The sequence below is a fragment of the Camelus ferus genome, chromosome 33 (genome assembly GCF_009834535.1).
Source record: "Camelus ferus isolate YT-003-E chromosome 33, BCGSAC_Cfer_1.0, whole genome shotgun sequence".
In the NCBI taxonomy this organism is placed as follows: Eukaryota; Metazoa; Chordata; class Mammalia; order Artiodactyla; family Camelidae; genus Camelus; species Camelus ferus.
Window position 1 is genome coordinate 9,717,465 of NC_045728.1, and position 23,739 is coordinate 9,741,203.

The 23,739-nt window shown below is 39.9% G+C and overlaps 1 protein-coding gene and 1 long non-coding RNA gene across 6 annotated transcripts in view; one reads left to right on the plus strand and one right to left on the minus strand.

Moving 5' to 3' along the window:
- TBCEL (tubulin folding cofactor E like) overlaps positions 1 to 21,561 on the minus strand; it is a 56,780-nt gene extending 35,219 nt beyond the window's left edge. The window contains exons 1-4 of one of the 5 annotated variants that reach the window (XM_032472285.1): positions 21,392 to 21,561; positions 14,394 to 14,447; positions 5,343 to 5,492; positions 3,553 to 3,692 (exon numbers count right to left, since the gene is read on the minus strand). In XM_032472285.1, the coding sequence (XP_032328176.1) occupies positions 3,553 to 3,692; positions 5,343 to 5,475 (273 nt within the window). In that variant the 5' untranslated portion in view covers positions 5,476 to 5,492; positions 14,394 to 14,447; positions 21,392 to 21,561. Of the gene's footprint in view, positions 1 to 3,552; positions 3,693 to 5,342; positions 5,493 to 14,393; positions 14,448 to 15,985; positions 16,408 to 20,071; positions 20,128 to 21,391 lie in introns of those variants that run through there. The other 4 variants (XM_032472284.1, XM_032472286.1, XM_032472283.1 and 1 more) reach the window with 4 other exon arrangements.
- A 68-nt stretch (positions 21,562 to 21,629) lies between these two features.
- Positions 21,630 to 23,261, plus strand: LOC116661079. The gene is made up of 3 exons (XR_004316822.1): positions 21,630 to 21,803; positions 22,436 to 22,542; positions 23,007 to 23,261. It is a non-coding gene; the product is annotated as an uncharacterized LOC116661079 (long non-coding RNA).
- The last annotated feature ends 478 nt before the right edge of the window (positions 23,262 to 23,739 follow it).

Below are 23,739 nucleotides of genomic sequence, written 5' to 3' on the forward strand. Positions count from 1 at the left end.
TGAAGTGGTTTCTGAAGGAATTCCGAGGCTAGCAGATATACGATGTAATCGTCTTCATGGTCTGTATCTGCACTACTGTCCAATGAGAATAAAGACTTAGAATCATGACTTGTTAGTCCTAGAATATCCTTAAAAAGATAAAAATTAAACTACTGTTTAATAATTCAAGCAGGAAAAATAATATATGTTAGAAATAAATATCTTCTTTAAAAGGTTAAAATGAAAAAGGATTTTTGAGTTAACCTTAAATTAATGAAACATATGACATTCCTTACACAAGTACATCTATTTATGACAGAAACACGTCTTAACAGTAAAGGCGGACACTCAGCGAGTGTCTAGGAGAGTATACTGACTTCTCTTTTTTAAACTCTAAAAATAAAAAAAGACTCCTCTAGCTGGAGTGAGCTGAGGATACTCATGTGCAGAAACACGGAGATGAACTTAGATCACCTTTTAGATGTCTCTGTGATTTAACAGGGGACCCTCTACTCTGACTTTTAAAAAGGAAGAAACTGAAGTTTTAAGAAAAATGGGGAAAGGGTTGTAAGATAACAATCTGTAACTTATACCCCAGCTATTCTCTGCCTCACCTGAGCGGCGAATTCCTCCCTCCTCTCAACTGCCTCGTTTAATTTCTTTTATAAAATGTTTTTGATAAGGAAGGGAGGAAAAAAGAGATCCCTTGAGAAAGGTCAGACCAAAATCTACTTAGCCAAAAAATTCAAGTCAAAAGCTAAAAAATTCATCTTTTTGTTAAACACAGATGCCCAGTTTTAGAAGGATGGAGACAAATCTTTGCCTGCCCACAAAGGATTACATTTCTCACTCACATTTATATTAGTTTCTGGATATATAGCAGCCGGCAGTTTAAACTATAAAAGAAGTCACTCCTAACATTAGTGATCATTCAGAAACGCTAAAAGAACAAACTACATTACTTTGTACCACATTTCTGCATCAAATACTGGCTGAAATAAACTTAGTTAATGGCCAGGGACAAATGATCTTTTTGGTAATCAAATATATGGGCTGTAATGGGTTGAAACGTTAACGCCTTAAAACGGTGACCTATGAGGCATTTTGCAGCTTGGCAAAGAGTTTAATCAATTCTAAAAATCAATATTCTTTCACTGCCAGTATTCCTCCCGTCTCTCTGTATTCTGCTATATATTCTGAAGACTGGGATCAACCACAGTTAAGGCTAAAGACAAAATAGAAAGGAACAATGAAAACAAAAATACATTGAAAAATGGAAACCTGAAGGGTAGCAGCAACAAATATTCATTTGAAAACAGCTGGAAAACAGAGTACAGAGCACTTATAGGATTATACACACCGAGCACAAATAGAGTACAAATAAACATGTGAACCTCTGCCTATATATGCCAACGTGGGCTGGAAAATATTTGTTGTAGCCCTTTGTCTAAGCGGAGAAGAGGCTGAATTATCTAGTATAAACCCTGTGCTCTGATTCAGGTTGACATAAATCGTTCTTCTGAGGTAGCAACTACATCACTGTTAACTGTTCCTACAAGTTAGCAAAAGTTTATGTATGTGGTCAAAGCACAAAGCACAAAACCTCTTGTGAAATTTTTACTCCCAAAGAAACAAATTTAGGGGACTCAGCGTGTGAACACAGGAGCTGAGATAATTCAGGGGAAGATCTGGTCTGACTTGTCACCCATGCAGGTCAAAAATCTCACCAGAGGCTCAGCAGTAGGACTATTGTGGGAATTGTGGAGAAGGAGGATTAACAAGGTAGTTCTTTCTTCACCTGTGCAGTGTGGACAGAGCATGCATGTCAACTAAGCATCTCAAAGGACCAAGAAGGCATAGATTGTAATTTGTTGAACAGTGAACTATAATAGTTGTTTGGACAAGAAAATCAATCAATCAATTTACCTGTACAAAAAGAGACCGTTTCTTGGAACAGCACTGTAAATCTGCACATATTAACATATGACTTAGAAATCAAGTAACATGCATCTGGAAGAATTTTGGTAAACATCTTAATAAAAATAGGAAATATAATTGGGAGCAGCATTACCAGATTAAACAAGACTATGAAACAGATGAATATAAGAAAAGCTAAAGAAAACTAGGTTATAGATAGATTTTTCTTAAAGAAAGCTGTCTTAGAATTTGTATCTCATTTAATATCTGCCAAGTGCCTCAATGATTAATTTTTTCGGCAGCCCTGTCTTATGGGTGAGCAAACTGAAGCACTGAATGATTAAGTGAATTTCTTAAGATCACAGGAAAAGTTCACAAGAGCAAGTAGTCTTGATCAAACCTGAAGATAAAATCATTTATTTATTAGTGCATTCAGCAAACATTTGAACGCCTAGTATGCTAGGTGCTGATGATTCAAGAAAGCTTTTAATAAGCCACAGTCTGGTAGGAAAAATGTCAGGTGAATCCTTTCATAGCACCATGATACAGGTGATGGGATGATCTAATTCTGCCTAAGCAAGAGCTGGGGAAAGTTTCACAGAGGAACAGCAACTTGGGCCAAGTCTTGAAAGATACATAGGAAGTGGCTGGGTAGACAAAAGGAGAAAGAAAGCAGTAGATTCAGAATGAATAAAAGCAAGAAAGCTTTTTGTGTCACGATTTATCATGAGCTGCAAGAAAAGCACATGGTCAAAGGTGGAGATAAACCTCTAGAAACAGCATAGGGCCGTATGATGGAGAGTCACACTTAGAGAGTTCAGATCTTAGTTTGTAGGCAGTGAAAAGCCGCTAAAGGACTTCAACCAGGAGAGTTTCATCACATTTCATTTATTAAAAGGAGTCTGGTAACTCTGTAGAAGGTAGCTTAGAGGAAGCAGGGTAAAACTGGAGGCAGGAAAACCCATTAGGACACTTTTCCAATAGTCCAAGCAAGAAATAAGAGCCTAAATTGAGGCAGGAAATCAAGTAGGAAGAACTATTTTTCCCTTATCCTTAAGGGTAGCTTCTATCAGGTAATGTTATAATCAGGTGGGTAATGTTCTACATAATGATAAGAGAGAATGTCATAATAACTTTTATTTCTCTGTGCAACTTGGTTTAGAGTTACTCTAAGGTCAAAGGCATCAGTTATGCCAAATCACCAAAAAGACTTAATAACATAAGGAAAACGTCTGAAATATTTGAAATAAATTTCAGTACTAAGAATAAATATTTTTATAATCTTAGTTTCAAGCTCAAGCAATTTTTATGTCAGTTTATAGCAATACATGTTGAAGTAGCGGCAGAGAAGAAGCACACAATGTGTAAACTAGTGAAAAAGAGAATTGCGTCATTAGCAGTCTAAGCCTCTGTGGTCTTATTTAACCTCTTGATGCCTGGAATAAAGTTCCTCAGTGCTTTTTGCATTAGCAGAAGATAAATAAGCAATAACAAAGTTAAAAATCACCATAGAAACAGTCGAAGCAGTCAGTTATTTAAATGGAGATGTACAGACAAGACTCTCAAGTGCGAAGCAGAATTCAGCAGCATAAACAACAACACAAACAATAATACAGTGAGTTACTGCTGCATTTCACCAAGACGCAGCGATATTACCTCGTGCCAGTCTTCCAGTTTGTTGTCAGAAAGATCTAGTTCTGACACGTGAGCACAGAAGGCAGCGATTTCTTTTTCGTCTCCTGCACAGGTTATTCCACAGCTGTTCAACACCAGTACACTCGGGAGGTTGAGGCGATCTGAATCACGGGGGAAACAAAACACTTCCGACGTCAGCCTAATTCTTGTGCACATACATTTAGCCGCCAGGAATCAAGACCAAACTGTGTGAGCTTACGCAAGGACCTGGAAAATACAGGATATGATGGGGCCCAGGGGTCCTGAATTCTACGGGGAGACAGCCCAATGTGGCCCAGGAGGATCTCAGAAGCACTGGACCAGTACCACCAAGAAGTCCTGGAGGCTTTACCTCCCAAGCAGGACTGTTTATCTCGACTACCAGCAACAGAGCCATCATCCCTGCTGCCAACTTCTCATCTGAGCACGAGATCCATGTGACTCGTGTCTGGACTACCACCGTCTTCTTCCTGGCCTCAATTCTTTCTTTTATTAACTTAGTTCAAAAATATCATTCCGGATAGTTCTTTTCTCTGTCTGATATGTATTTTCACCTTTTTTTCGCCTTTGAAAATTATCTCAAACCATTAGATAGTCTACCTGCTAAACCACTTCTGTAGCTCCAGTTCACACCGTTCAGAAAATCTTCCTCGCGTACGTGGCTCCATTTAAAAATCTACATCTCTTTCTCCCACACTTATCCTTCAGTCATTCCCCTTTCATATCCATGTAGAATATTTGTTGCTTGCGAAAATCAGACTTTTAAAAATATATAATTGTAATGAGAGGAAATGTTTCAGAGTCTTAAGCTATTCAATGAATTCAGTCAAACTACTGTTTGTTCAAAAATATGTGTCAGTAAAATCACACTATCTCTAATAAAAAGGATAAATATTAGAATTCCATCACTTTTTCCCTATTTGGTATAAAATGAAGGCTCACAAAAGTACTATTTTATTAATGGAGGCCTCAAATAATATGATTTTTTGACTTAGTACTTTTCAATTCCTCCAAATGGGAATGGATCATGAAAAAAAATGACCAAGTAAGAAGTCTACTTCTTTCTGCCTTCCAGTTTATATGGAGTGATAAGATAATTGTATGGAGAGATAACAAACACTCAGTAACCTTTGGGCACAGGAACTAAAGCACCGTTCAATATTAATCTCCCATAATTACAAAGAACTACTTTCAAGATCAGTTAATTACAACATTAAGCTAAAGTGCAAACATAAGACACATCTTACACTTATCTAGCTGTAGATCTTTGCTCACATCATAATCCCCCTCCTAGAATGTCTTCATCTCCTCTCTAACCAAATTCTACATTCTTGAAGGGTTAATTCAAGTCTTAAAGCTTTGAACCCTTTCTTGATCAAACTAATTAACTCTCTTTGGCTCAACATAAACTACCTTGTGTTATTATATTATTTACAAAGATATGCATCTTTGTAAATGTGAATATCTTGTAATCCAATAGGCTGTAAGGTTATTGAGAACACAGGTCAATCTTTTACTATTTTACATCCTCCAAGTTCCTTGAAATATTATTACTCAAATATTGCTCTTGCCCTGTGAGTACAACTAAAATGTCTTTTGACCAATCCAGAGGAAAAGAAGTCCTTACAGGTTTTTCAAAAAACTGATTTCACAGCAAGGGAGAAAGACCCATAATTCAAAAGAAAGGAAATCATTTGCCAATAAGACAACATTCTGGTTTAATGTCCTAAGTAAGCTCCAGTAAATAAATGTTTTAGTCCCATTTTTCTTACCTTTCATAGGAGAGCCCTGAGGTGTGGCTGGGACATGGACTCCCATCCCAGGACCACGGCGGTAAGGGAAGTTTTCAGGACTATATTTTTCACATAATACTTGCATAAAACTCCTTCCACTAGGTTGATCCATTGTCCTTTCCTAAAATTCTACAAGAAACCAAAAAATCATTGAAATTACTTATTTACTCATACAATAAATATTTACTGAGAATCAATTATTTACAAGGTACTAAGCTAGGCATAGCAGACATGTAAGACATGGTCACTGCCCCCAGGAACTGCCACTGTGGTGATAACTTATGGTTTAGGGAAGCAACATGTGTAGACAGATGGTAGCAACACAGTCCAGCGTAACTGCAACAGACATGAAAAGTGCTACAAGATTCAGAAGAGGATGCAATCATTCCCAGCTAAGGGTACCAGGAAGACTTTTGGCTGATGTATAGGGTTCATGTGGTTACAGCAGAAAGGACTGAAAAAGGAACGTACAGATTAAACATCAGACTAAAGAGTTTGGATGAATTCTCTTACATTTGTCTTTTAAACTCCTCTCCTTTTCTTCCATAGAAAAAGACTTTGTAATTGTATACATGGCCACTTCTATTAAAGAATGAGTATGTAAGTTCTAGTTGATGGGATTAAAAGTAAGAAATTCCATGGCAACTTCTGGGAATCATCCTTAAAAGGTAGCCAGAGTTTGCCCTTTGCCCTCCTGCTTTGTCTCTTCCTCAGTTCTACTGCCTAGAAAACAGATGCCACCCTACACCATGAGCCCAAGGAACACATCCTAAGGAAGGCAGAGCGAAGAACTGAAGAGGATCTAGGTCCCCGAGGATTTCATTGAACTGAACTGCCATCCTGGTGCTAGGCTGCATAGCCCTAGAAATTTCAGTGCAAGAGAAACAACCTGTTTTATTTAAGCCACTGTTTTTTGGGGTTTTGTTTGTTCGTTTGTTTTTTCAGTTTTTCAGTTACCTACAAATGGACCTAATCCTAACTAACACAGAACGTCATTTCTTTTGGTTTTGAGTTTTGGGAGAGTCTAATCTCAGTTAAAGGTCCAAATACACAGTAATTCCAGCACCCTCTTAGTCCTCATGCATAGGTTAAAATAGGTAATATTAAACAACATGCTAACTTCTGCTAACCCATTATCTTGAAGGACTGGACTTTGATCTGTATTAAATATAAATCAAAATACAGGCAACTAATTGTCCTCTGCAGTTCCAACTACTAGATATCCAGCTTCCTACTAAAATAATCAGAAAAAGGAAGGAGGATAAAGAGAACTCAAAGAAGAAGGGACATCATTAAAAAGGTAGAGCAGTGAGAATGCACAGTGGTACCTATGAGTACCCACAAGAGATCTACTAGCAGACAGCGTCAGGAGTATCTAAATCGGAACCTCAGAGGGGATCTTGTACGCTATATTAAGAGGCTGAACTTCATTCTGTAGGAAACAGGAGGAAACTTACAGGTTTTGAGGAAGGGAATACAACAATCAAATTTTTTGGAAAACTCACCCTGGCAATTAAGTAGCTGATTAACTTGAGGGAAACAAGACTGATGGCAGTGAGCAGAGTTACATGTCACAAAAATACAGGGGAGAGATGATGAGGGCTCAAAGTGATACAGTGGTAGCACAAGAAAGCAAGCAGTGGCAGATTCAAGGTCAATTTAGAAAGCAAGCTTTTATAGGGATTGTGGGGAAGGTGGAGTCAAGGCTGACCCCCAGGCTTCTATACAGGTGACTAAGTGACTGGTGATACTGTTAAGTAAAAAGAAAACATGGAGAGATCCAGTTTTAAGAAAGAAAATGATGAATTCTATTTTATATGTGTTCAATCTGAGGCATCTTTAAACTCGGTCCATTTTCTAGATTACCAGGACCATGTCTACTATACTTTGTGAAATTAATTCACAAATGCCTAGAAAACAAGAGCAGATACTCACTGTGCATATGTCCAAACGTCTTATCTGTAGAGTTTACCAAAGTTTAGACTAAGGAATACATTTCATAATGAGTATGGACAAGTCACCTTGAAAATACAGCGCTGCCCTCTGTCAGGACGGCCATAAGGATAAAGCCTGTTCTGGTACAAGACAGTTCGTTCTTTCTACCCACACAGAGTGCTAAGTGTACGCTGCTGTCCCCTAACCCAGCATCGACTGTGGCAAAACTGAACTGTGTGCACCTAGGACTCCAGGAACCTCTAGGTGGAAAGGTTCTTTTTCAGTGTAAACTCATCACAACAGCAGACACACAGAGTAGGTGCTACACCAATAGTGACAGGCACCAAAGACCTTTCTTAAGCGGAATGCCAATGGAATTTTCAGAAATGTTTAACAAAAAGTCAAAGAAATTACACTGCTATCTTCCATACAACTGGCAGTTCGAAAGAATAAAAAGTGTGTGGGAGGTGCTCAACTGTCAGTGTCAAAACAATAGTCACTGAGTTTAATTCGCATCTTTTAACTGGAAGCTGCAGAATCACTTAAACTCAAACCTCTTCCATTCAAGGGCAGTAATCTTGTACACCGTTTAAATACAGGCAGAGTGTGGAATTAAAGAAACCTCAGCTAAAACTGGAGTCTGGACAGGCCTGTGGACAGGCCCCTGCCGCACAACACAATTACTCTCACAGCAAGAGCTGCAGGCCTACAGCAGGAAGACGCTGCCGACTTTACCGTCCAGTAGGGAGAAGAACACTCCTCTCTGCCCAGCGACAGCCCAACCAGTCAGAGACCGAAGCAACCCAACCTACCTCCCTACTTTGGACTTGAGCTTCCGCCAGTGGACTCTGGTTATGACACACCTTCTCAAGTCCCGGCCTTTTCCCTATAAAAGCAAGATCTCCTTCCTTGTTCTCTGGATTCACCTACTGGTCTGCCATCGTTTGCATATCTCAAACTGAAATCCTCTGGCTATTCCAGAATAAACTGGCTTTTGCTGGTTAAATAACTGGCTATTATATTAAAACTGATACTAGGGATGGCAAAGTTAGAAACATGCAAATTAAAATAAGTGCTAGGAAGCAAGCAATCATGGGAAATTAAAGTTATTCCTCATGGCTCCATACTTTAACAATTCTTCCAAGTAGTCTGGTTTTGTTATTTTTTTTTCCCCTAAGACTTAAAAGCAATGCCAGACGCCTTCACTGGTCATTTTCCAGGATACTCTATCGGAACAGCTTTCCAGGAATGTAGATAGTGTACACAGTAATACATGGGTTTTGAATTAGAACATTAAGATTGCAAAATGGATCAGTAACATAAATCTACTCAAAATCTGTCTGGGCAGTTGGAGCAGGAACAGTAGGTGGGAAAAGGAAAACTGAAAACCAAACAGACTGAAAAATGAGGAAATACAGGATGGAAAAAGATCTTTAACTGGAGCCTTTTAAAAGGTTTTTTGGGGGTGGGTGGGGTAATCTATGGCTTTCTGGAAAGAACAGGCGTCAGATCACATCTGACCACCTCTACAGTTGGCGGAGTTCTAACGCATTTGTAAAAGTGTTCTGAATTATGTTTAAAGCCAGGGAGCCAGGAATCTGGGGTGATGCTGACTGGTTCTATTAGCAAGTTCGTGCGGTGTGCCTGCAAAACTCGCAACTCCTTTGTGCCTCAAATCCTGACTACGACACACGCTTATAAAGTGGTTGGTGAGAGTGAGCTGGAGGATGAGATGCTCAGCACACTTTTGCCAAATAGATTAATAACAGAACAAAACATCCAGTCACCTAAGTATCCTCAATTGCTATCAAGCAACTTGTACTTTATGTTCCCAAAGGGTCAGGCCAAAATTAGTATGAAACTCAGCACAACTGGAAACAACAGAAAACAGGCCATGTCTGACCACTAAGAGTAGAAGATACGCGAGACACAGCCTTATGCTGGTATGTAAGATTGTTATTTACTTCACAAAAAAACTTTACGGCAGAGTACCACACTTCATAAAGGGTGACTACCGCAAGCCTCACTCACACATTCCAAAAAATACAAATACTACTCCAGAGTCCCAAAATACACATTTTAAACCTTATAAAAAGTAAATGAATCTGACTGTACAGGCACAGACTACCTCCAGGAGGATAAAACCGAAATTAGTAAAGCTAACACCTGTGGTTGACACCAAAGAATGGAAATGAGGAATGCGGGTGAAAAGGAGATTTCCTTTTCAGTGTTCACCCATGCGAACCACCCAAGCTCACCTGATGCATACATCATCCTTCTTCCCCCACATATTACCTTTTCAAAAAATAAAACATTTTAAGGGATAGAATGCTTTAATAATCTGTCAAAGTGTGTTTTGAGTCCTCATTATTATTGTCTGTCCAAAAAAAAAAAATTCCAAATTGGATCATGTGGAATATATAACAGTAATAATAATTTTAAAAGGAATTGGGGAGTGAGGAAGAAAAGAGAAATAAAATGGGCAGCCAAACAAGAATAGACACTTTTGTAAAAGAGCACTGGGATAAAAAAAAAAAAAAGCAGAATAAAACACACTTGAACCTCAGAACAAAACTACGATTAAAATGAGGTGGGGTGGAAATGAAGAGGGTCGGAGGGCCAGGCTACGGGATTTTATTAGTCCTCACGTGGCTCTAACATGGGCAAAGCAAAAGCTCCACCAGGAAGTGTACAGAGAGGCTGGAAGAATGCCCTCAGGCCTGCAGTGTTGCTTCCTTTGCAGCCAACTTAACCGTGTTCAGAAAACTCACCCAAAGATTTCACCCAAATGACCCAAATGGTATCCAAACTCTTGTGACTCTGGAACCACTGCAGCTCCAGGAGGCAGAGGTTACAAAGCCATAAGCCTAAGGGCACCTGGGAGCTTCAGGCCTCCCAGTCACCTCCCACCGCAGTGGGAAGCCCATCCTGCAGGATTCAAATTCCCGGAATAATAAATAGTTGGAAACTGATTGACAGTTCTAAAACATAAACTGCAGTAATTCAAAATATGTATCAATGTAGGATGAGGCTGAACACGCAGGAAGAGCCTGCATAGCACAAACACAATGCAGAAGAGACAAGCAGTCCCAGTTTTCAGTCATCTGACCTGGACCCACTGATACACAACGGACCGATCTTATCCACGCATCAGAGAAGGACAGAGAAAACGGCACTCTAAACGCTACCTGCTGGTATTTTGCTACCAAATATGTGACAATAAAACTTAGATTAAACATTCTGCCCAGAGGCGCCAGTTTCACCTTTGGGCTCCTTTGGTCAGATGACATTTCATTCCAGGCATTTTTCTCCTGTCAGGTGCCTATGTCCTTTACTAGACCATCTGAGAATAAGAATCTCTTTACCACTTGTTTAATAAAAATAGAGACAACAGATATATTTCATTTTCGCTGCTATCACTTTCTGCACCTTATCAAAGTGGTTCCAATTAGGCTTATTTGCCCATTCATTTATTCATAAAATGTTTGCCCTCACAAAGCTGACAGTCTCATGCAGTTCCATTCAACAGAAATGAACTAGACAACGGATCTATGCCAAGCACTGTGCTAAATACTAAAGAAAATGAGAATGAATAAAATCCAAACGCTGCCCTCGGTGCATCCACAACCTAGAGGGAAACACACAGAGATAACGTACCTGAAATAAGCCACCCAGAAATAATGGATTCAAACACAAGACGTGATTAACCTGTGGAAGTCTGATCAAGGAAGTAGTAGGTAAATCCTGAGCAATTTTGAAAGATGACAAAGAACAGGGTGGAAAAGAGCATTCCAGGCACAGGAAATAACATAAACTGGCACAAGAGACATTTTTAACTGCTATTACTACAACATAAAATATGTGTGGGGGGAACTGGGGAGGCAGCAGATTCGACCGAGGTGGTCAGCTCATGATTGACCTTGCTTGGGTTTGACTTTATCCTCTAGAGTTAAAGTAAGAAAATTTTTGATAGATCACTGTGAATATAGTGCAAGGATGGGAGTTACCGATCTTTATGCAGAATATCAAGAGGACAAAAATGATGAGAATTTTAAAATCCCTAAAGGACTGGGCAATTAGGAGTTTGCTCACCTTAATGGAAGCACTTTCAAAACATAGCATAGGGAGTTAAGGAAATAAATAATGAAGACAGTAAGTACAGACCATGCCTTTGAGAAGCTTAGGTGAAAACAGGAGATGGGACAACTGATGAAGAAAAATCAAGTGTTCAGAGGGAGAGCTATTATATCTTCTTTTTTAAGAAGAACAAAAAATGGAATTTATAGGCTGCATTTGTGGGGAAAGGGGTGTGGAAGAGGTCAACAATAACCAACGAAGCAAATCTAAGGGGGAAAATCTCCTGAATAGTTCAAAGAATCTCTCAGGATTACTAGCTTTCTCAATTTTTACAAATTTTTTTTTTAAATATCCATTTAACTTTTGCTTTGTGGACTCCTAACCTCATCACCAAAAAGCTTTCTTTTTTGAAAGATTCCCATTATCCCCGAGCCCTGCCAGATTCTAGGACATTTTAGGTAGCTGGGACTTCAGTTTGTTGTTTTGTTTCCTCCATCTTTCTGCTTTCTAATCACTTCTGATTGTGCATATCAAATATATTTTTATAAAATATGAAAAGCAGGTATATTAATAAACTCAGATCAGAGGAGATATGAACAAAAATACTTCACAGCTACCACTGAAATACCAGTTATGTCTACCTCCCCACAGGGATTCCAAAAATAAGAGATCACATGATAGAGCAATGCATCAGTAGCAAAGTGAGAAATACTTGCTCCCTAGCACAAGCTAAGTTCTTCTGGAAAAACTGCAGCCACAGTAGATTTAATACTGAATACACAATGTTGGTATTCATACCACACTATGTGTTTCATATATAAGAGTTAATAATTTATTCCATGCTTCAGCACAATTGGCACAGTTTAGCAACTAAAGATGAATATGTGTGCACTGCGGGTGAGAATGTAAAATGTTGTAGCTGCTGTAGAAAACAGTATGACAGTTCCTCAAAAAATTAAACATAAAATTACCATATGATCCAGCAACCCTACTTCTGGGTATATGCCAAAAGAACTGAAAGAAGGGACTTGAATAGATATTTGTACACCAATATTTATAGCAGCATTATTCACAGTAACCAAAGGGTGGAAATGGTCCAAACATCTATGGGTGGATGAATGGATAAGCAAAATGTAGTACATACACACAATGGAGTATTATTCAGCTTTGAAAAGGAAGGCAATTTTGACACATGCTACAAAATGGGTGAACCTTGAAGATACAATGCTAAGTGAAATAAACCAAACACAACAGGGCAAATACTATGATTCCACTAATGTGAGGTATCTCGAGTAGTCACATTCACAGAGACAGAAAGCAGAATGATGGTTGTCAGGATCTGGGAAAATGCGGAATGAGGAGTTACTGATTAACAGGTACAGAGTTTCAGTTTGGGAACAGCAGAACGTTCTGGAGATGGATGGTGGTGATCGGTGTACAATGTGAATGTACTTAATGTCACTGATCTGTATACTTCAAAATGGTTAAAATGGTACCTTTTATGTTATATATATCTTACCACAATAAAAACTACTTCAAAAATTAGAGAATAAATAAAACATATGTTATGTTGGAAAAAAAAAAGATGAATATAGGTCAAGTCCAAATGTCTGGTTCTTACTCTCTCAGCACACTTGTCAAATTAATGCCAACAATTCACTTAAGGATCTTAAATAGTGAAAGGGATAAATTAGCCAAGTCTCAGTAAATGCATTTTGTGAGGGATCTGATTTATGATGTATACAATCTTGTCTTTTTCTTGGACTCCTTTACTGATGTTCACTTGGAAAAAAAATGTCACTAATGGATGAGGGATTAATAGAGTTAACATTTAAATTACAATCTCCAAAGGGACTTGCCTTTATAAAGCATATGCTGTAAGTTACTAACAGTACCTGTGAGAAAACATGATCCTCATATAAGTCACAATAATAAGGGTTTAATAATCTAGACTTGTTTCCAACATTTTAAGAGTCACAATTCTTTCCTAAAACTCTTTACTCATTTGCCTATGAACTAAATAACAATACCGTGATTATAAATATAATAAAAAATATTCTCAAAAATTCATTGCAATAATGGCAACTGTCAATTAGCACTTAGTATTTGAGAGATTCACTGCATCAAATCATTCTTTTAAAATAAAATGTTATAAATATAAAGTAAGCGTAAGAGGGAAGGGAAAGTGCTAAAGTTAATGGTTTCCTGAAAAACCGTCTACCCAGACTTCATGATACAGTCAAGCCTCCTAATTAGCAAATTCCTTATTTGCAAATTCACCTACTCATTCAAATTAATTTGTAACCCCAAAATCAATACTTCAGCATTTTCAATCATTTGCAGGTACTCACAGAGCAACAAAAAATGTGAGTTACCCAACAGACATGCACATTTCCAGCTGAGATAGAACAAGGCGTCCCTCTGCCTTGTTTCAGCTCTCATACTGTAAACAAGTGTCCCTGTTGCCATCTGTTTGGTGCTAGGTTTTCCAAATTTCTGTGCTTTTTCATTGATTTGAAAAATCCCCCCTCCCCAGTGTAATGCTGTGTCCCTTAGCACAAGAAGGTTGTGATGTGCCTTATAGAGAAAACAAGTGTTAGAAAAGATTTAGTTAGGCATGAACTTTGGTGTTTTTCACTATGAAGCAATAACATATATTGAGTAAGATGTCCTTAAACAGAAGCACTTATAAAACAAGGTTATGTACTGATCACTTGATGAAAATGTGAACCGAGACCAGCAAGACCCTAACCCTATATTTCCCCTGGGAGCAATGGTTCCCTATTCACTATTCAAGGCAACTTTACATTGAGTACCATGAATAACAAGAATCGCCTGCAATTTGTTAACGAAAACTCTGGAGGAAAAAAATAGATCGATGGAATTGAAAAGAGAGCCCAGAAAACGGCCATGTAAACACAGTGGGGAGTGGCACAGAGAGCAGCAGTTTAAACTATGCAATAACTGGTCACGGGACAAGTGAATACAAATCTGGGGAAAATGAAAGGGAATCCTCACCTCACAACACGGAAAAACTCAGCTCCAAATAAAACACGGAAAGCAAACTTCACCCTGATGAGAAGAAAATAGTTTTTTTTTTTTTTAATAGGAAAAGAGTTCTAAGATTTTGATTTGGGGAACTATTTCACAAGCAAAACACAAAAAGAACCCATAAAGGAAAAGTAAAATGAAAAACTTTTGGTCATCAAAAGGCATTAAGCATGTAAAAAGACAAGTAAGAAATTGGAAAAGGATACTTGCAATACATGTAACTAATATGGAGAACTAAAAACAGTCAGAAAAAGGCAAACAACCCAATAGGAAATTGGACAAAAGACGTGAACAGGTATTTAACAATCTGAATGACTGATAAACATATGTAAAAGATGTTCAATAATGTTCAGAAACAGAAATTAAACTCTCAATAAACTACCATTTTATATAAATTAGCAAAACTTAAAAACTGTGACAATACGAAGTGATGGAGAACATGTGGAAGAATGGGAACTCCTGCGTTGTTGGTGAGACCTCAGAAAACAATTCACCACTGTCTAGTGAAGCTGAAGATATACATCCCCCGCGACACAGCAGTTCTGCCTCTCAGGGTGAACTCTGCGGGAACCTGGGATGTGCACCAGGAGAAAAGTACAAGAACGTCCACAACAACAGTACTGTCTGAAATTATAAAAACCCTGGTGGAAAAAAAATGCCTTTATATCCAAGAATAGGCAATTGGATAAACGGTACTGTATTCATAAAATGAGATGTTGACACAGCAACGGAAATTAACCATCAATCGTTCCCTATGACTGCTTCCTGACAACATGACCGACTTTCAAAAGCAACGTTAAATGGATAAAATAACTAATTATAAGAATACACACAGTGCAATCCTACTTAAACAAAATTCAAAAACATAGAAAATTAGTCATCGTATTGTTTAGGGTTACATACATAGGTGACAACTGTAAAGAAAAGTTAGAAAATGATAAACACAAAATTCAGAATTGTGGTATCCTTGGAGGGTGTATAATCAGAGAAACACAGGAGGCAAAAACAGAACTCAACTCCCTCAAGCCTGCTCCTCCTCCACCAGTCCCCACCTCCAGAATTTTATTTGATTTCTCTCTTCCTCTCAGACCCCCTGTATGTAACCAACCTCTAAAACACCCCAATTCTGCCCAATTCTTTCCATCTCCTTTACTTTACTCTGGCTTAAGTTTCCATTGACCTCTTACTAGGACTGGGGCAACAGCTTCCTCCCTGGTCTCTCATGACCATAGGATTCATTCTCCAAATGATTTTTTCAAAATTTAAGTCATGTCCTTTAAACTCTCCAAAGGCTTCCCTTCACACTCAGAATCAAATCCAATCTTTGTCATGTCCTCAAGGCTTCATCTTATCTGTTCTGTGCTTACCTCTATAACCTCACCTCCTCCCACCCTCTTCCTCAACACTAGGTTTCAGCTAGCATGGCTTTCTACTTCTCAAACCTTCCCAGCTGATTCCCCCTCTTAAGGCATTCACAGGAATGCCCTTTTCTTGCCTCCCGGCTTAGCTGGCTTCATCTCAGTATTTAAGCCTCAAATAAATTTAAACACCAACGTTACCTTCTCAATGAAGCTGCCTCTGACCACCCCGTTAAAAATGGCCCCAGTGCCACCAGCAATTACTTCTCACTTTGCCCTCGTTCATTATTTACAGCATTTATCACCATCTGTTAGTTTAGTGACAAATTCCACCGGAACCAAAGTCCCACAAAAGCAGGGACCTGTCAGTCGCGCTCAGTGATTACACGGAGCGGTGTCGGTGCATGACAATAAATATTTGTTGGATGAGCAAAAAAGTGAATTTTACTTTGAATAAACATGAAGTAGTATGTTCTGGCAGGGAAATCAAGAACACCTGTGAAAAGTATGACAGATGGAAAGACATTTTGAAAATCACTGGAAAAGCATTAACCTAGAATTTTAGTTTAATCCCTTTCTCAAAAGTACTAGTAATTATCACATTCCTAAGGACCATTAATGAATAATTATTACATTGATTACATATTAATAACTGTGTGACATAGCCACATAGTCTGGAGTTTAGGAAGTGTGTCATCTGTTTCAATCTCCTGTTTGACCTGAGTTATGAATTATGAATTATAATATTAATTATGAATCTGTGTTGAAATCTGAGCAAGGTGTTTACCTCTCCATGCCTGCTTCCTCATTTGCAAAATGAAACAATTAATAGCTATTTCACAGAGTCACTGTGAAGTTTAAAAATGAAAAAAAAAGTTTTGAAAGCATCTAGTTGTGCCTGGCCTGTAGTAAGTGGTCAATAAATTATGGTTATTATTATGAAAGATGAGAGCAGTAAAGTCCAGACAAGTGGGAGAGCCTGAGTTAAATTATTTAACTGCCAACCACCTTCTGCCTCTAGCAGAGGTGGACTAATTATATACAAAACACTGGTAACATCTGCCAGGATTAATTCCTTTTCCCTCCAAAAAGAAGACCAACGTACACGAAGGTAACACCTAAGCATGCACAGAGCGTTTTGAGAACATCAGGGAGTGACTCCTCGGGGTCAGCCACAAACAAACCTGAGTCTTAAACGAGAGCCAAAGGAATCCCCTAGATGAAAAATAAGGGGGAAAGACACAAATAAGTCAAAGTGGGAAACGCAGAGCGGCTGGTGTGGAGTGTGAGGGGGGAGGGTGGGAAGGAGGATGGGCTGGCAGCGCCAGAAGGTAAGGGGCTACGGTCCTCTGTTTAAAAGTTTACACTTTATCCTTCAGGGGGATAAAATAACAAAATCTAACATGCTAATTTGATACCAATCCTCTCAAGAACACAAAATACCTTTATGACTTTGAATACCATAGAGATCCACCATCTGTTACGTCTAAAATGGAAAATACATTTTAAGCCTGAATTCTTAACATGACCAATTTGCTTATTAACAATGACTGATATGGAACCTCCTCTCAAGTTTCATTACTTCGATAACCCTTGTCACGCTGATCATCATGACATCTATTGAGTTCACTATGCGCCTTGTTGTTTCATATATTATCATTCAATTCTCACAACACTTTTATAAGAGGTACTATTGTTAACCCCATTTTACAGACTGGAAAAGTAAAGCAAAGAGAGGGTATAGTCAGATTGCTAGTGAGTGAGAGGGTTCAAATCTAGGCTGTTGGACTCCAAAGCCCTAAAATTAAACCAATCTGCTGAGCTGATACTGTTCAGTTCACTTATATCATTTGATCAAACTACTGTAAAGCGTCCTGCAGGTCAGCAATTCGCAAATTTTACTGTGCGTCAGAAGAATCACTGAGGCAGATGCCAAGACTCTGATTCAGTAAGTCTAGGCTGGAATTTCAAGAGGTCTGCAATTTTAACCGTAAGTTCAATCACTTCCGACTCACTTGGTCCATGAACTATATACTCTGATGAACCCTACGCTAGGTGTCCTAGAGATGTGAAGGTATTTGAGCCTCCTGTCTCCATGACTTTACAAGCTAAAAGGGATAAAAAAGAAAAAAAAACAAGACACACAAACAATACATACAAAGCCATACGGGAAAAGCTGTATAGACAACACAGACAAGAAAGACTTCAAGGAAGAGGGGTCATCTGTAATTGAAATGAAGATGAGTAGGATTTCATGAAGAAAGGAACCCATTTCCCGCAGACTTTCAGGAATAATGTTACATACAAAGGAAGGAATGAGTAGATGGCTTGGCAGGAACAGAGGATCTGCCTTTAGGAATGGAACAATAACGTTAGTAAAAAGGGGCTGTAGAATGTCCACAATGTCAACCTGAGCACTGCGGGCTTTATTCAGTGCTGGCACTGGGAAACTGCTCCTGGCTTCTGAGGAGGGAAATGATACATTACAGCAATATTCTTTGGAAGAGGACTCTGATGAAGCTATGCAAGATCGAGTAGGATGGAGAGTAACAATGGGCATAGCTAGGCTGTTAGCATTCTAATCTCTAAGAAATAAAAGCTAGGACATTGTAGTAGAGAAGGTGAAAAAGGGAAGAACAGTACCTCTTAACCGTTAACCGCATGTAGGGCAAAGGCAACAATCGCAGCTAAGTGATTTCTTCACCCCTTAAGTCCAAACTCTATTACTATCAGTTTCGTGCTACTTTTTACAATGTTTTTTCTTATATTGCTAACTAGGCCCAAAACATATAATAGAGTTCACTTATTTTAAACACAGCCCATGACCAAGAGGTCAGCAAACAGGCCTCTGAGCAGCCAAAATACATGTCATATAGTTCATACACTAAAAAAGTATTTATAATATATATAATATTTAATATATACTATATATATAAATGAAAGAACACTATTCAGAGCTACACAATCTAATTTTACACAAAGTTCTAACAAAGGTAAGCATCTAATTTCCAAACCCACAGCAGTCTGGAAGCAAAAATTAGAATGAGAAAAGAGCCAGCTATAGGTGGAAACACTTAAGAGTCTGAGGTTCAAGAGAAGAAATGAAAACTATAAAAAAGCACACACAATCACTCAGGGTAAATTCTCCACAACTGTTTATTGACAGGTACACATGATTCCCAGAAAAATGAAATTAATGAGAATCTTCCTTAATGTCCCAAACAGCTACTACAAAAAAGAAACCTTTTAAACATTCTTTAAAGCTAAGTATTTTCAAACAAATATTTACCTGATTAAAAGGTAATTTTTAAAGGACGGCTGATACATGCCAGCATACCACTCTCCTCAGTAACCACAATACAATCAATAAATAGTTAAAGGTAAGAAAGATTTATAACGCACAAAGCTTGAAGATAAGAAGAATGCTTTCACAAGGCATCTAAGCAAGAATGTGACCCCACTGGTGAACTTTAATGTGGGCAAGTCTTCCTGATGGCCTCTGAATTCCACATTCCAAACTATATGAAGGTGTCACCAACAAAAGTTACCACTATTACCTGGTCTTAAGTACATACCGTATAAATTTACCTACTGAAATTAGGCAACATCATTGGACACTCAACGCCCTATAAGAACAGGTTGTGTGACAACTTTTTAAAAGACTTCAAACACGGCAGCACATGAAGGCCTCTTACTTTGTTCACTAATACTTATTAACATTTATTACAATACTATTCATCTAAACAGATGAAAACATCATTTTCATGGGAGGAATTAAGATGTCAACTAACTCAAAGTTATACTTAAGTTTATGATTAAGTTACTAAAGCCATGAACTTATACCTTTAATCATGGAGAAAGAGTATACTACTTACTAATTACTGAAATTAGAAAAATACGGGTTTCAGCTTGAGATTTTTTTAAATACCAGAAAAGCAAATAAGTGTATATTTATAATACTGTAACATTAAAGTAAAATTACATTAAAGATGTAGGGATAAATCAACTAGAATGGAACTAGGCCTCTCATATTTCTCAGACACAAGCAAAGGATAGAGAAAATTAAAGTACACACTTATCTCAAAAATTTCATCAAATGATCAGACATTAAGGTATCAAATATTACGATTATGGTATAAAACACGAGTTAAATACGCTATGTTATATGTGGACAAATGAAGCAGTCAGTTGCACCTGGTTGGTTCTGCCACCCCTCAGCCCCACCATCCATCTTCTTATATAAAATCATCCTTGCGCTCTAGAAACATACAACATGAGGACACTAACCGGATGCCAAAGCAATGTGTCTTGGAAGGAGTGTTTTTCAAACGGCAACGTGTGACCTACAAGCCAATTTAGTAGGTATCAGTCAGCATTTTTTTAATGACAGAGAATAGAATATAGTAAGAATGATCAGTATGCACCGTATGTAAAAAGGGTAAATAATGCCTTGTAAAACTTTTCATTCCTATGCGGGTATGTATTAGATCATGATGTAAAATGTACCTATTATGGAGTATGACTCAAAAAAAGTTTGAAAGCTTATAGAAATCTAGGTCCAATGTCTCGGGACCCAAAGGCTGAATGTTTTCATTAGTTCTCAGCATCTACACATCATCTCTTTGCTCAAGATGGATTCTTGGAAACCAACTGAAGGGCTCCGGGGCAGCATGCAAAGAATGGGGACAAGTCTCAGCCAAGCCTGTATTTGGTCCTGAAAGAATTGCTAACTTCCCCAAACAACAGCCCTAGGCGGTGCCTACAAGCTTCTCGTAGCTTAGCAACCTTCAGAGTAGAGCTCCTCCTTCCTCCACTGACTATAAACACTTCTCTTCCAACCAACTTTCCTTAACTACAACTTCTAGGAGCACTGTCCCAAGAGAAGACGGTGTTAAATTTCTTTCTCGCTTCACCAATTCCCAGCATGTTTCCTAAAAGAGGACCCGAACTCTGTTGAGAATGCAGCTCCCCACAGATCCTTACCTTCCTCCTCTCTCAGATCCCAGGATGGGGTACCCTCCTCCCAGGCCCCATCTTACTCCAATCGCCTCATTGTCAGTCAGGTATCTTGGGGGCGAAACGATTCCCCCACAAAGCCCTTATAAAACTACCGCGTCCTTTTACCAGCCCATTGGAAGGTGCAGGCCTAGTATCCCAAGAGCCTGGGAATGCCCGCCCGCTCCTTGGCCCCCCAAACCTCCCTGGGGACATGTCCTTTATTTTTTTTTTTTTTCTTTTTAATTCAGTGGTTCAGAGCCAAGTTTCCTATCTCCCCAGAAGCCCCAGGCTCATCTCCATCTCCTACCAGCCAGGGGGCGTCTCCCCATCCCCCACGCCCCCGGGGGCACAGTGAGAAGCCCGGATTCTCCCAGGAACTCAGGCTCCCCCAGACGCCCTCCTCCAGCCCGGGACTCACTCCCTCTCCCAGCCCAGGCCCTCCCGGCTCTGCCCCGGCCCAGGCCCGGCCCCATCCTCCCCTTCGCCCAAGCAGGCCTCGTCCCGCTCCGAGTTCTTCCCGCTGCGTCCTCGCACGGCGCCCCGGCTCCGGAGGGGAGCCCCTCGGGCCTCGAGAAGCCGGCGGAGCCGGCAGGCCCGGGCTCCACTCACCCCTCAGCCCGGGAGGCGGCGGAGCTGCTGCGGCGGCTCCTCGGGCTGCGCCTCTCCTCCCCCCTCCCGGCCGCCGCCGCCGTGGCCGCCGCTCAGCCTCCGGCCTGCTCCCGGCCGGCCCCGGACCGGCTCCGCTTCACCTCGTCCCCAACTCCGGCCGCCGGAGCCCAGTGTCCTGCATTGACCCGGAAGCAGCTTTCCCGGCCCAACAACAACACGTGACCCCGCCGCACGTGTCACGTCCGCTGCGTGAATGGGAGGGGGCGCCAGGAGGAGCGGGTCCTCCAGGACCAAGCTGGGGTTGCCATGGCGACGGGGATGTCTTTGCCGGCCTAGTCATCGCTAGAAGCACCTCATCTGCTCTCTCTCTTTCTTGCCCGTCATGAGGGGACAAGCTAGGTGCAAAGGAGGAGTACGTATTGCCACATCTGAGTGGAATAGGGGCAGGTCACTGCAAAGCCTGGGCCTCCGAGAGGCTGCTGCTTTACAGAAAGGAGCATTAAGCTCAACCTTTCCTGACTTACCTAGAATTTTGTCCCAATTCTGTCACTAATTTGCAGTATGACCCTGATCAATTTACTTCCTATCTCTGGCTTGAGTGTCCTCATTGGCGAACCCTAGGCTGTAATCTAATATGATCCCAAGATGATTTTGCATTTGGTAGCATTCTGGCCTTTATTCTGTGTCTCCTGCGCAAGGCCTGGAGCATCCTAAGCTTTCAGTGCTCTGACACCAAGGTAGTAACAGCATCTTCCATTTATTGAGCCCCTTGTAGGCACCAGGCCCTGTCCGTATTCTAATTTTTACAACCTTCCCAAAGTAGATATTTTATGGAATTGAAAACTGAAGTTCATAGAGGTTGAGTGATCTGCCCAAGACCATCCAGTTAGTAAAAGTGACCAGGCTGAGATTTGAATCCAGGTCAGTCTGGCACCAAAGTCAAGTCTTCACATTATGTTTTGCTATTGCTCCAGCTCCATACACGTTACACCTGACTGTTGGGCTGTGATTGCTTATGTACTTTTTCAACCATTTCTTTTGCAGGAACAGGCATGGAAGAGGGATGGTGCTGGCTGATCCGGAAGAGAATTCAGCCTTGTATGGTTATGCTCGCTGAAGAGCTGGGAGCTGACAAGGTCCACGTGCATAAGGTGTGTGTGCTTTCATGCAGTGTGTCTCAGGGAGCAGGTGAGGTGTTGTGATGTACACGCACGTGTATTAATTAGTTCCTAGAGGCGGGGAAATAAACTTCTTTAGGGGTAACTCAGTGGCAGTTCCTAGGGACTTCTTTTATTTTATTTTGTTTTGACTTACCCCATAGGTAGGGCTCAGAGGAGTTCCAGAAGGGGGAAAAAAAGCCTAAAAAAGCTAGCTAAAGAAAATGCTCTGATGGAGAGAACATATAGCTCTGTGGTAGACTGTGTACTTAGCATGCTGGGTTCAATCGTCAGTACCTCCATTAAAACAAACAAACAAACAAACAAACCTAATTACCTTCCCCATCAAAAAATGTTTAAAAAAAAAAGAAAGAAAATGTTCTGAGGATCAAGGGGAAGGTGACCCAAAGAGTGTGGCTTCGGTTGCTGAGATGGGGGCCTTCCTCCTCCTCCTACAGAGAACAGAGCATCTTTCTGGCACCTTTGGATGAATGGCTTTGGAGGCATTAAGATTATTAGCATGACTGGTGTCTAAAGTAGCCTCAGTGACAAGCACCATGAGAAGAGCTGAGTGAAATATGCACAGAGGACGAAGAACAAGGTGGATGCTGCACGGATACTTAACTGATAGGCTGACTTGTGAGCTCAGGTACCCTTGGGGACACCCAGAAATACTTAGGAAGTTAGATGTCCTGTGAGCAAGTAGGAAAAAAGGCAACAAATGTGGGTTATCCCTGTTAATAAATACTGTATACAAGATACATAAACACATATGTGAGTACTGTGTGTGACTGGGTGTGATTAGTTACAGTCGGTCCTCCATACCCTGAGATTCCATATTGGAGAATTCAACCAATTGCAGATAGAAAATATTTGGGAAAAAAAGAAAACTCCAGAAAGTTCCAAAAAGCAAAACTTGAATTTGCTGTGTGCAGCAACTACTTGTATGGCATTTACATTCACCTTGTATTTACAACTATTCACATAGCACTTAACATTGTATTAGGTATTATAAGTAATCTAGAGATGATTTATGTGGGAGGATGTATGTAAGTTATATGCAAATACTACACCATTTTATACAAGGGACTTGAGCATCTGTGAATTTTGGTATCTGCGAGGGTCCTGGAACAATCCCCTGAGGACACTAAGGAATGACTATATACACTTCTTATTTCTTTGAAATATCCT